At 46.3% G+C, this 15200-nt stretch overlaps 1 protein-coding gene across 3 annotated transcripts in view; it reads left to right on the top strand.

Moving 5' to 3' along the window:
• smg6 (SMG6 nonsense mediated mRNA decay factor) overlaps nucleotides 1-15200 on the top strand; it is a 534055-nt gene that overhangs the window by 511549 nt on the left and 7306 nt on the right. For all 3 annotated transcript variants that reach the window (XM_063031015.1, XM_063031016.1, XM_063031017.1), the window contains one exon: nucleotides 7545-7626. In XM_063031015.1, coding sequence (XP_062887085.1) covers nucleotides 7545-7626 — 82 coding nt within the window. The remainder of the gene's footprint in view (nucleotides 1-7544; nucleotides 7627-15200) is intronic.

The following is a 15200-nucleotide window of genomic DNA, read 5'->3' as shown; positions in this document are numbered from 1 at the left end:
CTGAACAATTCGAAACAAGAATAATCTCTTTATATTCCAAACACTGGGCTTCAGTAGCCAAGACAAGAGCTTGGAGAGGACACGGGTAGTAGACAGAGAAACATTAACTGAGTGGGTGAGAATGAACAGAGAAACAGATGCTGCCTGACCTGCTGAGTGTTTCCAGCATTTTTGCTTTCTTATGCTGGAGCTAATGAAAAATAGAAAATGGGAATAAAGGCTTAAAAATTTCCACTTGTAGCTATGTTAGTGCTTGGCTGTGTTTTGGGGTCCAGCATTTCCCCACACCTTTAGTGGGTATGGTGATGTTGTGGACATTTCTACAGCACCTAAAGCTCACAAGTACAGCATCTGCATTTGGTCGTGCCAGGAGAATGAAGGACACAGTGGTAATGTTAATCTCTCTGGGGTTTTTTGAGTTTTACTGAAAAAAGTTTGCTGTATTTGTCACATGTACATCAAAAGCAAAGCTACAGTGAAATGTGTTGTTTGTGTCAATGACCAGCAGGGTCTGAGGATGTGTTGGGGGCATCCGACACCAACATAGCATGTCCACAACTTACTAACCATAACCCATATGTTTTCGGAATGTGGGAGGAAACCCACATAGTTACAAGGAGAACGTACAAACTCCTTACAGACAGTGTGAGAATTGAACCCAGATCACTGATGCTGTAAAGCATTGCACAATCTGCTACGCTACTGTGACTGTGAAGTCACAGAAAAATTATGATCACTTCCTAATTCATATCAGGTTCCAACAAACATCACCAACCCCAGCTGGACCAGACAGTAGAACCAGCCCAATTATACTTTGGCACGTAGTATCAGCAAATTCGCTCACCGCCCCTACCCACCTGGCACCCAAGGGACCAGGAGGAAGCAATGGATATTTCAGTACACGCAAAGTACTGGAGCAACTCAGCAAGTCAAACAACATCTGTGGAGGCGAATAACCAGTCAACATTTCGTGTCGGTGCCCGTCATCAGCACTGGAAAGGAAGGGGGAAAAATCTAGAAAAGAAGGTGGGGGAGGGGAAGGAGTTAAAGCTGGCAGGTAAGAGGGAGACTAGGTGGGTGGGTGGGGAGAGTGAAGTGGGAGGTTGGGAGGGGATCGGTGGAAGGGATAGAGGGCTTGAGAAGGAGGAATCTGATAGGAGAAGAGAGTGGACGATAGAAGAAAGGGACGGAGAAGGGGCACCTCTCAACTTCTTACTTCATTCTCACCCACCTGGCTTCACCTCTGTACTCCTCCTGTTGTCTTATTCTGGCTTCTGCCCCCTTCCTGATGAAAGGTCTTGGGCCAAAACAGTGAAAAATTATTCCACTCCATTCATGCTGCCTGGCCTGCCGAGTTCTTCCAGCATTTTGTTTGTGTTGCTCAAGATATCCAGCATCTGCAGAATCTCTTGTGTTTATGTAACAGATGGTTCAAACTTCCTGATACTCGGCTGAGAAGGAGGAAACTCATGGAGGTTGAAAGTCCCCTGGTTACACTCTGACTGAGTGTCAATGAAGAATGGCACTCTGTTGGCTGTATACAGTGAGATGCGAGACTCTTAGTAAAGTGCTGACAGAGTGGGTTACAAGCTCACACCCATTCTCTGCACTCCTCTGATGATGCCAACAGTATGGAGTGGGAACCAGTTATCCATGGCTGTAACTGCATTAACATACAGAGCCGTGGACTTTTGGTGTTTTAGATAATTAGGCTGCAGAGAAACAGACGTCTCAGTAACATCACTTACTCTTGGATCTAAGCAGAAAAATGGGCGCAAGAATTCACACGGCCTTGGTACGTGACTACTGGGGCTTCAGAGGTAAAGAGTTCAGCAAAAGAGGGAGAATATAATTGCCAGCATTTGGTAGGTCCAGGTTGGACAGGGGTATCCGTGCTTTGCAACCAAGGAGAGACTAGTTACACTTCAAACATAGAACAGTACAGCATGGTGTAGGCCCACGATGTTGTGCCGGCCATTTAACCTTTAACCTTTAACCTACACTAAGATTAATCTAACACTTCCCTCCCACATAGCCGTCTATCTTTCTATCATCCATCTTCCCATCTAAACGTTCCTAATGTATCTGCCTCCACCACCACCCTTGGCAATGTGTTCTATGAACCCACCACTCTCAGTGTTAAAAAACCTCCCTCTGACGTGCCCTCTGTACTATCCAATCACCTTAAAATTATCCCCCTCATGTTATCCATTTTCATCGTGGGAAGAAGTCTCTGTCTATCCACTCTGTTAATGCATCTGTCATCCAATACACCTCTGCCAGGAGAGAGAATGTACTTGTTAACACTTGGCAGGTCCAGGTTAGATGGGGGTACCTGTGCTTTGACTGAGGTGAGACTCGTATACACTTTAAACACCTCATTGGTTTGTTAGGCACCAGTTTCCGTGTAAGGAGCCCGCAGCGAGTCACATTCTTGCCTGCAGCTGGCAGAGGCTGGTCTGTAAGCCTTCCTTTAGCAGCCCTGCCTCTGTCCTTTACTCTTGGGATTTGCAGCAACTCCTGAAGCCACCTTGCATCCATCAGCTGGTCTCACTGCAAGGACCCAATTAGCTGTTGTGTTATTCTCACTACACCTACACAATTATGGAGTCTTGAAGCAGCACAACATGCAGGCAGGCCATTCTGCCCAACTCAAGCACATGTGCCACCATTTGGTCCCCTTGTCTTCTATGCCTCAGCAATTCAAGTGCTCATGTAGGCATTTCTTAAGTGAACCTCTTCAACCTCTCTCTTGGACAGTGTGTTCTAGGCACTCACCACTGTGGATGAAAGTTTCCCCTTTTAATTCTTTTTCCCTCTTCACTAAACTGGTTTTATTTACCTCTGATATGGGGAAATGTTTCCTGCAGCCTACCTAACAATATCCCTCATAATGCTATATACTCAATCATGGTTTCTCTTAACCTCCCCTGCTGCAGGGAGAACAAGCCCAGCCTATCTGAAACACTCCATCCCAGACATCATCCTAGTGAATCTGCTCTCTCACACTCTTCCTGAGGGCAGCACTGACGCTCTACGGCTCCAGCAACTGGGGTTCAACTCCCCCACTGTCTGTAAGGAGTTTCTGTGTTCTCCACCATGACAGAGACAGAGGCAAACAACCAATCTGCAAAGGAAGATAAATGGTGCCAGCACTAAAAAGCCTAATAATAATAATAGTAATAATAATAATAAATGATATTGAGAACAAGAGTTGTAGAGTCCTTGAACTCCAGCTGCTGGCTAAAACATTCCTCCTCATCTCTGTTCTAAATAGATATCCCTCTATTCTGAGGCTGTGTGCTCTAGTCCCAGACACATATTCCAGGGACTATCCTCTCCACATCCTTTCTATCAAGGCCTTTCAACATTCAATAGGTTTCAATGGGATCCTCCCTCATTCTTCTAAACTCCAGTGAGTATAGACCCAGAGCTCCTCATACATTAACCCCTTCATTCCTGTGAACCTCCTTTGACCCCGCTCCAATGTCAACACTTTCTTTCTTAGATAGGGCATCGAAAACTGCTCACAATACTCTAGGTGAGGCCTGTCCGGTGACTTATAAAGCTTTAGTATTACATCCTTGTTTTTCTTTGGAAAATAGAGGACTATGCAGTAAGGAAATTCTAGGCAGTTTCTAGAGTTATATGGTGGGCACAACAAATCCCAAGGGTAAAGGGAAGAAGCAGGGCTGCTAAAGGAAGCCTTGTGTTTATGTGGAAAGGTCTTTATCACATTTGCACAGCTGGACACTGCAATTTTCCCCCATTCCTCTTTACAAAGCTGCTCAAACTCTATCAGGTTGCAAGGGGATCGTGAGACAACAGCCCTTTTCAAGTCCCACCACAAATTCTCAATTGGATTGAGGTCTAGACTCCAACTTGACCACTCCAGGATGTTAACTTTATTGTTTTAAAGCCATTCCTGTGTAGCTTTGGCTTTATACTTAGGGTTATTGACTTGCTGGAAAACAAATCTCCCAAGTCGCAGTTCTCTTGCGGACAGCATCAGCTTTTCTTCCAGGATCTCCCTGTATTTTGCTGCATTCATTTTACCCTCTACCTTCACAAGCCTTCCAGGACCTGCTGCAGTGAAGCATCTCCACAGTATGATGCAGCCACCACCGTGCTTCATAGTAGGAATGGAAACACGAGGAATTCTGCAGATGCTGGAAATTCAAGCAACACACATCAAAGTTGCTGGTGAACGCAGCAGGCCAGGCAGCATCTCTAGGGAGAGGTACAGTCGACGTTTCAGGCCGAGACCCTTCCACCTTTGGCTGATGGTTGACTTAAACATACTGTTTAGTCTGATGGCCAAGAAGTTCAATTTTGGTTTCATCAGACCGTGGAACCATCTTCCAGCTGACTTCAGAGTCTCCCACATGCCTTCTGGCAAACTCTAGTCAAGATTTCATGTGAGTTTTTTTCAATAGTGGCTTTCTCTTTGGCATTCTCCCATAAAGCTGCGACTGGTGAAACACCTGGTTAACGGTTGTTGTATACGCAGTCTCTCACATCTCAGCCACTGAAACTTGTAACTACTCCAGAGTTGTCATAGGTCTCTTGGTGGTCTCCCTCACGAGTCCCGTTCTTGCACAGTCACTCAGTTTTTGAGGATGGCCTGCCCTAGGCAGATTTACAGCTGTGCCATATTCTTTCCATTTCTTGATGGTTGATTTAACTGTACTCCAAGGGATATTCAGTACTTGGAAATTTTCTTGTATACATCTCCTGATTTGTGCTTTTCAATCACCTTTTTCTGGAGTTGCTTGGAGTGTTCTTTTGTCTTCATGGTGTAGTTTTTGCCAGGATACTGACTCACCAGCAGTTGGACCTTCCAGATACAGGTGTATTTTTACTACAATCAATTGAAACACCTTGACTGCATGTAGGTTTATATACAGCTAGGACACCTTAACTAATTATGTGACTTCTAAAACCAACTGGCTGCACCAGTGATGATTAGTTGTGTCATATTAAAGGGAGTGAATACTTACGCAATCAATTATTTTGTGTTTTATATTTGTAATTAATTTAGATCACTTTGTAGAGATCTGTTCTCACTTTGACACGAAAGAGTCTTTTTCTGTTGATCAGTATCAAAAAAAGCCAAATTAAATCCACTGTGATTCAAAGTTGTAAAACAATAAAACGTAAAAATTTCCAAGGAGGGTGAATACATTTTTTTAGGCACTGTATATAAAAAATAAAAGGTTGGTGAGAGTGGATAAAGGACCACTAGAAAATGAAACCAGAGAAATAATAACAGGGACAAGGAGATGGCAGATGAACTAAATGAGTATTTTGCATCAGTCTACTGTGGAAAACACTGGCCAGGTGTTGAAGGGTGTGAGGGAAGAGAAGTGAGTGCAGGTACTATTACAATGGAGAAGGCGTTCTAAAAGCTGAAAAACCTAAGGGTACATAAGATCATGTGGATAGCGGGACGCTTTTTCCCAGAGCTGAAATGGATAACACAAGGGGGCACAATTTTGAGGTGCTTGGAAGTAAGTACAAGGGGGATGTCAGAGATAGTTTTTCACACACAGAGTGGTGGGTGTGGAATGCACTGCCAGCAATGGTGGTGGAGGCGGATACAATAGAGTCTTTTAAGAGACTCTTAGATAGGTGCATGGAGCTTAGAAAAATAGAGGGTTTTGCGCTAGGGAAATTGTAAGCAGTTTCTAGAGTAGGTTACGTGGTCAACAGAACATTGTGGGCCAAAGGGCCTGTAATGTGCTGTAGATTTCTATGTTTTTTTCCTGTTGTTTTTCTATGAGACACCCAGACCAGGTGAACTGCATCCTAGTGTTCTGAAAGAGGTAGCGGTAGAGATTGTGGAGGCATTAATAATGGTCTTTCAAGAATCATTGGACTCTAGCCTGGTGCCAGATGACTGAAAAACTGCAAATGTCACTCCATTCTTTAAGAAAGGAGGAAGGCAGCAGAAAGGAAATGATAGATCAGTTAGCCAGACCTCAGTGGTTGGGAAGATGTTAGAGTTAGTTGTTAAGGACGAGGTTATGGAGTACTTGGTGACACAGGACAAGATAGGACAAAGTCAGTATGGTTTCCTTAAGGGAAAATCTTGCCTGACAAACCTGTCGGAATTCTTTGAGGAGATTACAAGTAGGATAGATAAAGAGAATGAAATGGATGTTGTATATTTGAACTTTCAGAAGGCCTTTGACAAGGTGCCACACATGAGTCTGTTTACCAAGTTAAGGGCCCATATTATTACAGGAAAGTTACTAACATGGTTAGAGCATTGGCTGATTGGTAGGAGGCAGCAAGTGGGAATGAAAGGATCCTTTTCTGGTTGGCTGCCAGTGACTAGTGGTGTTCCACAGGGGTCAGTGTCGGAACTGTTTCCTTTTATGCTGTATATTAATGATTTAGATGATGAATAGATGGCTTTGTTGCCAGATTTGCAGATGATACAAAGATTGGTGGAGGGGCAGGTAGTGTTGAGGAAACAGGTAGAATGCAGAAGGACTTAGACAGAAAATGGGCAAGAAAGCAGCAAATGAAATACAGTGCTGAAAAATGCATCGTCATGCACTCTGGTAGTAGAAATAAATGTGCAGATTATTTTCTAAACAGGGAGAAAATCCAAAAATCTGAGAGGTAGAGGAACTTGGAAGTCGTTGTGCAGAACACCCTATAGGTTAACTTGCAGGTTGAGTCAGTGCTGAGGAAAGAAAATACAATGGTAGCATTCATTTCAAAAGATCTAGAATACATGAGCACGGATGTGATGCTGAGGCTTCATAAGGCACTGGTGAGGACTCACCTTGAGTATTGTGAACAGTTTTGGGCTCCTCATCTAAGAAAAGATGTGCTGGCATTGGAGAGGGTCCAGAGGAGGTTCACAAGGATGATTCCGGGAATGAAAAGGCTATCATGAGGAACGTTTCATGACTGTGGGTCTGTACTCTTTGGAATTTAGAAGGATGAGGGGAGATCTCATTGAAACCTTTTGAATGTTGAAAGGCCTAGACAGAGTAGATGTAGAAAGGATGTTTCCCATGGTAGGGGAGTCTAGGACAAGAGGGCACAGTCTCAGGATAAAACAGCATCCATTTAAAACAGAGATGCAGAGAAATTTCTTTAGGCAGTGGGTGGTGAATATGTGGAATTTGTTACCACTGGCAGCTGTGGGGCCATGTTGTTGGATGTATTTAAAGCGGAGATTGATAGGTTCTTGACTGGCCTCGTTATCAAAAGTTACTGGGAGAATGTCGGGGAGTGGGGTGAGGAGGGTTAAAAAGGATTAGCCATGATAGAATGGGGTAGCAGAATCAGTAGGCCAAATCAGTTCTGCCCCCCCTTCCCTCAACCCTTCTCTCTCCCCCTTCCTCTCCCCCTCCTCTTCTCTCTCCCCTTCCCTCTCCCCATCCCTGTCACTCTCCCCCTCCTCTTCTCTCCCCCCTCCTCTTCTCTCCCCCCTCCTCTTCTCTCCCCCCTCCTCTTCTCTCTCTCCCCCTCTCCCCTCTCTGTCTATCTGAAGCTGACAAGTTTTGCTGCTTTTGTCTCCACAGGGAAACAATGATGACTTGATCCTTTCATGCTGTCTCCATTACTGCAAGGACATGGCCAAGGACTACATGCCAGTACACAAAGGTACGGACAGCATCCGTGTGTTGTTGGGGACTATTTTGAATAAGACCTGGTTGTGGTGGCTCCAGCAGCAGGGCCTTTACCAGTCTGCCCTGCAAGGTTTGTTGCCTGCCGTGGGGGTAACGTCACTCCCTCACCCATGGCCAGGCTGTACCGATTATCCAGGTCAACATCCACTACCATTCTGTGGGAAGGGTGGTCCTGAGGGAGATTCACACTGTGGGAGTGGTGGTGTGTGCACATCCATCACAAATGATGAGGACCACTGACATCCTTGGGTGGATGTGTCTGGAGATGACTGATGAGTCCATTCAGGCTAGGAAGTACCTCCCACAAGTGGGGCAAGTGTGTGAAGGTTCTGCAATTGAGAAGCTTGCTGCCCATTCTTTCCACTGTTGTTGTTTCGTTTTTGCTTCACCGTTGCAGTTCCTTTCAGCTTTGGTGGCACCCTTATTGAGAAGCCTGTGCCAGGATGAGTGATTCAAGGTTACACGTTCCCAAGAAGTGTGATCGATCTCAAGGGCCTTGAGCATCTCCTTGAATTGTTTTCTCTGACCACCATGAGAGTGCTTCTCTGTGGACAGTTCCTTGAAGAACAATTGCTCGGGGATGCGATTGTCTGACATCCTGACGACGCACCCTGCCCATCTGACTTGATGTTTTGTTAGCAATGTGTGGATGATGGGCATGTCTGCTGCAGAGAGCACTTCCATGTTTGTCAGCCCAGCGAGTCTCAGAGAGAGCTGCAATGTCAATCCTATCCCTCTCCAGTTTTTGTGTTACCTAAGCAGTTCTTCTGTCTGGTCTGTCGGACTTGGCATTGGCCATTAAAGTTCGCATGTTCCATGTGCCGACTCTGAGCAGAATTATTTTTGTTCGATTTCTTTGATTTCAGCCGCTGAAGTGGGATCCCCACCAGCCGTGATTTGCTGAACAGAGTTGAGTGAAATAGACAGTGTTTAGGGCAACTTTTCTAGCCCCTTTCTCATATAACCATATAAACCATATAACAATTACAGCACAGAAACAGGCCATCTCGGCCCTTCTAGTCCGTGCGGAACTCTTACTCTCACCTAGTCCCACCGACCTGCACTCAGCCCATAACCCTCCATTCCTTTCCTGCCCATATAGCCGTCCAGTTTAACTTTAAATGACAACATCGAACCTGCCTCAACCACTTCTGCTGGAAGCTCGTTCCACACAGCTACCACTCTCTGAGTAAAGAAGTTCCTCCTCATGTTACTCCTAAACTTTTGCCCTTTAACTCTCAACTCACGTTCTCTTGTTTGAATCTCCCCGACTCTCAATGGGAAAAGCCTATCCACGTCAACTCTATCTATCCCCCTCATAATTTTAAATACCTCTATCAAGTACCCCATCAACCTTCTACGTTCCAAAGAATAAAGACCCAACTTGTTCAACCTTTCTCTGTAACTTAGATGATGAAACCCAGGTAACATTCTAGTAAACCTTCTCTGTACTCTCTCTATTTTGTTGACATCTTTCCTATAATTTGGTGACCAAAACTGTACACAATACTCCAAATTTGGCCTCACCAATGCCTTGTACAATTTCAACATTACATCCCAACTCCTGTACTCAGTGTTCTGATTTATAAAGGCCAGCATACCAAAAGCTTTCTTCACCACCCTATCCACATGAGATTCCACTTTCAGGGAACTATGCACCATTATTCCTAGATCCCTCTGTTCTACTGGATTCTTCAGTGCCCTACCATTTACCATGTATGTCCTATTTTGATTAGTCCTACCAAAATGTAGCACCTCACATTTATCAGCATTAAACTCCATCTGCCATTTTTTAGCCCACTCTTCTAACTGGCCTAAATCTCTCTGCAAGCTTTGAAAACCTACTTCATTATCCACAACTCCACCTATCTTAGTATCATCTGCATACTTACTCATCCAATTTACCACCCCATCATCCAGATCATTAATGTATATGACAAACAACATTGGACCCAGTACAGAACCCTGAGGCACACCACTAGTCACCGGCCTCCAATCTGACAAACAGTTATTCACCACTACTCTCTGGCGTCTCCCATCCAGCCACTGCTGAATCCATTTTACTACTTCAATATTAATACCTAACGATTGAACCTTCCTAACCAACCTTCCGTGTGGGACCTTGTCAAAGGCCTTACTGAAGTCCATATAGACAACATCCACCGCTTTACCCTCGTCAACATTCCGAGTAACCTCTTCAAAAAATTCAATAAGATTTGTCAAACATGACCTTCCATGCACAAATCCATATTGACTGTTCCTAATCAGACCCTGTCTATCCAGATAATTATATATACCATCTCTAAGAATACTTTCCATCAATTTACCCACCACTGATGTCAAACTCACAGGCCGATAATTGCTAGGTTCACTCTTAGAACCCTTTTTAAACAATGGAACAACATGAGCAATACGTCAATCCTCCAGCACCATCCCCGTTTCTGATGACATTTGAAATATTTCTGTCAGAGCCCCTGCTATTTCCACACTAACTTCCCTCAATGTCCCAGGGAATATCCTGTCAGGACCCGGAGACTTATCCACCTTTATATTCCTTAAAAGCTCCAGTACTACTACTACTTTAATCATCATAGTTTCCATAACTTCCCTACCTGTTTCCCTCATCTTACACAATTCAATATCTTTCCCCTTAATGAATACCGAAGAAAAGAAATTGTTAAGAATCTCCCCTATCTCTTTTGGCTCTACACATCTGATTCTAATTCTCTAAGGGACCAATTTTATCCCTCACTATCCTTTTGCTCTTTATATAAGGGTAGAAACCCTTGGGATTTATTTTCACCTTACTTGCCAAAGCAACCTCATATCTTCTTTTAGCTTTTCTAATTTCTTTCTTAAGATTCTTTTTACATTCTTTATATTCCTCGAGCACCTCATTTACTCCATGCTGTCTATATTTATTGTAGATCTCTCTTTTTTCCCAAACCAAGTTTCCAATATCCCTTGAAAACCATGGCTCTCTCAAACTTTTAATCTTTCCTTTCAACCTAACAGGAACATGAAGATTCTGTACCCTCAAAATTTCACTTCTAAATTACCTTCATTTCTCTATTACATTCGTCTCATAAAACAAATTGTCCCAATCCACTCCTTCTAAATCCTTTCGCATCACCTCAAAGTTGGCCTTTCTCAAATCAAAAATCTCAACTCTGGGTCCAGACCTATCCTTCTCCATAATTATATTGAAACTAATAGCATTGTGATCACTTGACCCAAAGTGCTCCCCAACACAAACCTCCGTCACCTGACCCATCTCATTCCCTCACAGGAGATCCAACACTACCCCTTCTCTAGTTGGTACCTCTATGTATTGCTGCAAAAAGCTATCTTGTGCACATTTTACAAACTCCAAACCATCCAACCCTTTTACAGTATGGGCTTCCCAGTCTATGTGTGGAAAATTAAAATCTCCCACAATCACAACCTTGTGCCTACTACTAATATCTGCTATCTCCTTACAAATGTTCTCATACTATGGTGGTGAGCAGTGTGGTCCTGAAAAGGGCTGCTCAGTCTCCCAGGTGGCTGCTGACTTCTGCTGCTAATTCGGTCAATGACAAATGACCTGTTGGCCTGAGCCGCCTGTGTGCAGGTCTGCGTCTTCAGCATCCAGAGTATCCTCACATGCTGCTTTGTCGCTTGCCCATCACCACAGGACTTGGACTTGAATGTCCTGACTTGCGCGTCAGTTTGATTAAAATGAGGGGGAGTTGCACAGGTCGTCAACCTCACTCTCTCGTCCTAGTCTATTTGGATCCAGTGGCAAGAGGAGAGTCCAGACGATTGGAGATGGGTCAGCATGCAGTAGGTGACCAGGGTGATCTACGTGTCTCGCTGTGTTCTTCTCACTCCACAACGTGTGGTGGGAAACACCTTCCTGCCCGTTGAACCAGCTGGTGGTTTCCTCCATGCTGTCAACCACATCCAGTCTTCACATACTTCAGGGTTTGGGGAGAGGTAGTACTGAGAGAGGGTGACTCTGTGGGAGGGACAGTACTGAGAGGGACACACTGGGAAGGGTGATACTGAGGGAGGGTCACACTGTGGGAAAGGTGGTACTGAGTGAGAGTCACACTGTGGGCGGGGCAGTACTGAGGGAGGCTCACACAGTCAGAGCTCTCTCTCCTAAAGTTGAAAATAGGCTACAAAATTGTTAAAGTGTTTTGGAGACTGTCAGAATACCTTAGGAATGTGGACTATCACCTTGGCAGTGGACTGAAACAGTGTCCTTGCCTGGAAGTATTTGTTTGGTCCGTGTTTCTTGGCACTGAGCATTGGGTGCGGCTGGTGGTTTGCCAAAGTTTTGAGTTTGACTTTGCCAGGAGCAGGGATGGATTTATTCTGCTTGTAACAGTGGAAAACCCCTCTCGTTCGGAGTGGCTAGCTCAGGGCAACTGGGTGAAAAGGACTTTGGAGCGGCTAGAGGAACAGCAGACCAGCCCGGTAAAGCTATCAGTGTTTGCGGGTGCACAAAGGGCACTGAGGTTTTTAAACACCACACGGAATTCCATGCCTATCCGCTTCTTTTTCCCGTCCCGTCCCGTCTTTTCTCTGAACTGTTTCTTTTTGACTGTTTTCTGGTTTTCCACTGGGTGTAGGCTGGGCAGTATCCCAGCAGTGGTGTTCAACTTTTGAATTCAAACTGCGAAGTGATGGTAAAGTGGAGCTCTCAGATATCTGCGCCAGAGTCACATGCAGAGGCTGCAGGCTTGGGAGTTGCAGCCCACAAAGAGGACCACACATTTAAATTCAAACAACAGGAATTCTGCAGATGCTGGAAATTCAAGCAACACACATCAAAGTTGCTGGTGAACGCAGCAGGCCAAGCAGCATCTATAGGAAGAGGCGCAGTCGACGTTTCAGGCCGAGACCCTTCATCAGGACTAACTGAAGGAAGAGTGAGTAAGGGATTTGAAAGCTGGAGGGGGAGGGGGAGATGCAAAATGATAGGAGAAGACAGGAGGGGGAGGGATAGAGCCGAGAGCTGGACAGGTGATAGGCAAAAGGGGATACGAGAGGATCATGGGACAGGAGGTCCGGGAAGAAAGACGGGGGGGGGGGTGACCCAGAGGATGGGCAAGAGGTATATTCAGAGGGACAGAGGGAGAAAAAGGAGAGTGAGAGAAAGAATGTGTGCATAAAAATGAGTAACAGATGGGGTACGAGGGGGAGGTGGGGCCTAGCGGAAGTTAGAGAAGTCAATGTTCATGCCATCAGGTTGGAGGCTACCCAGACGGAATATAAGGTGTTGTTCCTCCAATCTCCCAGTGGCCACACATTTTAATTCCACATCCCATTCCCATTCTGACATGTCTATCCACGGCCTCCTCCACTGTAAAGATGAAGCCACACTCAGGTTGGAGGAACAACACCTTATATTCGGTCTGGGTAGCCTCCAACCTGATGGCATGAACATCGACTTCTCTAACTTCCGCTAAGGCCCCACCTCCCCCCCCTCGTACCCCATCTGTTACTCATTTTTATGCACACATTCTTTCTCTCACTCTCCTTTTTCTCCCTCTGTCCCTCTGAATATACCTCTTGCCCATCCTCTGGGTCACCCCCCCCCCTTGTCTTTCTTCCCGGACCTCCTGTCCCATGATCCTCTCGTATCCCCTTTTGCCTATCACCTGTCCAGCTCTCGGCTCTATCCCTCCCCCTCCTGTCTTCTCCTATCATTTTGCATCTCCCCCTCCCCCTCCAGCTTTCAAATCCCTTACTCACTCTTCCTTCAGTTAGTCCTGACGAAGGGTCTCGGCCTGAAACGTCGATTGCGCCTCTTCCTATAGATGCTGCTTGGCCTGCTGCGTTCACCAGCAACTTTGATGTGTGTTGCACACATTTAAATTACTGACTTTAAAGAATCCTTTGCAGTTTACTGTGCCTCCTTCACTCGGTAGGAATGCCCCCATAAAAGCCGTGGTGGAGAATGTTGGATGCCTTGAGGGCATTTGTTGCATCAGCGGTTTTGAATGGGAAGACTATTTTCAGTCTGGGGTTAAGGGTGGGGAGGGTTTTCATGCAGGTGGAGCTGGTGTTGGCCCTCGTGCAGATGGTAATACTCTCAGATGTCCACCCCCATATCCCTGACAAGACCTTCTTTCCCTACCTGCTATCCATTGGCAAGGTGCGTTCGAAAATAACCCCAATACGGTACAGGGCACCTCCGCGGGGATATGAGAATCTGTTCATTCCAGCGCCGACTGCTTATGCAGCTGGAGAGGGGTGGGGATGGCAAAGGCGGCTTTGGGTTCATTTTGAGGGGCATTATCACACCGTCCCGTGGGCTAGGGCTGCCCGATGTGCCATGCCTGGAAGGAGTTCGGGATATTCGGAAGAATTGCTCTAACCATCAGTCTGCCAACTCTGCCTTGAAGGCACAGGGTAATATCGCTGACCACCCCCCCCCCCGCTGTTCCTCCCCCTGTCCCCCCACCCCACCCTGTGCCATTGGCTGCGGAGGTCGTGGTTGGGCACGGTGCAAATGATGGATTGATAGTGAGGGGGGATTCAGAAGGCAAAAAAAAAAGTAAAAGCATCTGAAGGCTTCTGCCCCAGAGAAGGAGCAGGCTGTTACTGTTCAACTGAGCCCAGAGAGTCCCGTGGCTCCGGAAATCCAGCAAGAGCCTGGTGAGGTCGGATCCCGGATCCAGAGGTGGCAGGGCCTTCCCCCGTCACTGGTCCTGGGGATGGGGTGGTGCCCATGGTGGGGTCTCCCATTAGGGCCTGGTGAGGAGGGAGGTGGTCAATTCGAGTGCAGATGGTGACTACTTGGAGGGTGACGAGAGCATGGGACATGGTGAGAGAGAACAGGAGACTCTTTTGAAACCCAGATGGTAGACTTCCTTGACACCAGCACTGAGTTACAGCCCGCCTCTGTGGAGATCTGGTGGTTTGTGAAGGACTACCACAGGAAACCATTCAAGGCCCAGCTGGCCACTGATCAATGGTGGGATCTGCAAGGGGCCATTCAGTCTATCTGCACGATTCTCCAAAAGAAGGGGATGGGAGCTGAAGTGACCCGTCAGAAGAGGTACCAGTTTGGAGAAGGGTTGTAAGGCGAAGACGAGAGAGGTCTCGAAGGAGAGCTCTGCTCCTTCCTCTTAGGGCTCCGTTGAAGGGTCTCAATAAGATGCATCATGAAGTTAAGAGTTGCAATCTTTAATGTCAGTGGTGGTAGGGGAGCAGTTCGCAGATTCCATCATCTCCCTGTCCTCCAGGACGAGAGATATGCGGTAAGCTTCTTGCGGGAAACCCGCGCCGTTCCAGGAGACAAATCCACCTGGTTCCTGGAATGGTGAAGGCGGGGGGGGTGTCCACATGAGCCACCTCAACTCCTCTTGGCCCCTTTTTCCCAGCCAGAGATGTTTCAGGTTCAGGAACTCATGCCAGGCCACCTGCTTCTCCTCGCCATGTCCCAGGATGGTGTGCGGATGCATTTTGTAAATGCGTACGACCCCTGAGCCCAGCCCGATGCAGGCACGCCTGTTCCATGAGGTGTCCACGTTGCTGGGGTCCATAGAATAC

The sequence above is a fragment of the Mobula hypostoma genome, chromosome 23 (assembly GCF_963921235.1).
Source record: "Mobula hypostoma chromosome 23, sMobHyp1.1, whole genome shotgun sequence".
Taxonomy (NCBI): Eukaryota; Metazoa; Chordata; class Chondrichthyes; order Myliobatiformes; family Myliobatidae; genus Mobula; species Mobula hypostoma.
The sequence above is the reverse complement of the archived record's forward strand: the minus strand, read 5'-3'. Positions and strand labels throughout refer to the sequence as shown.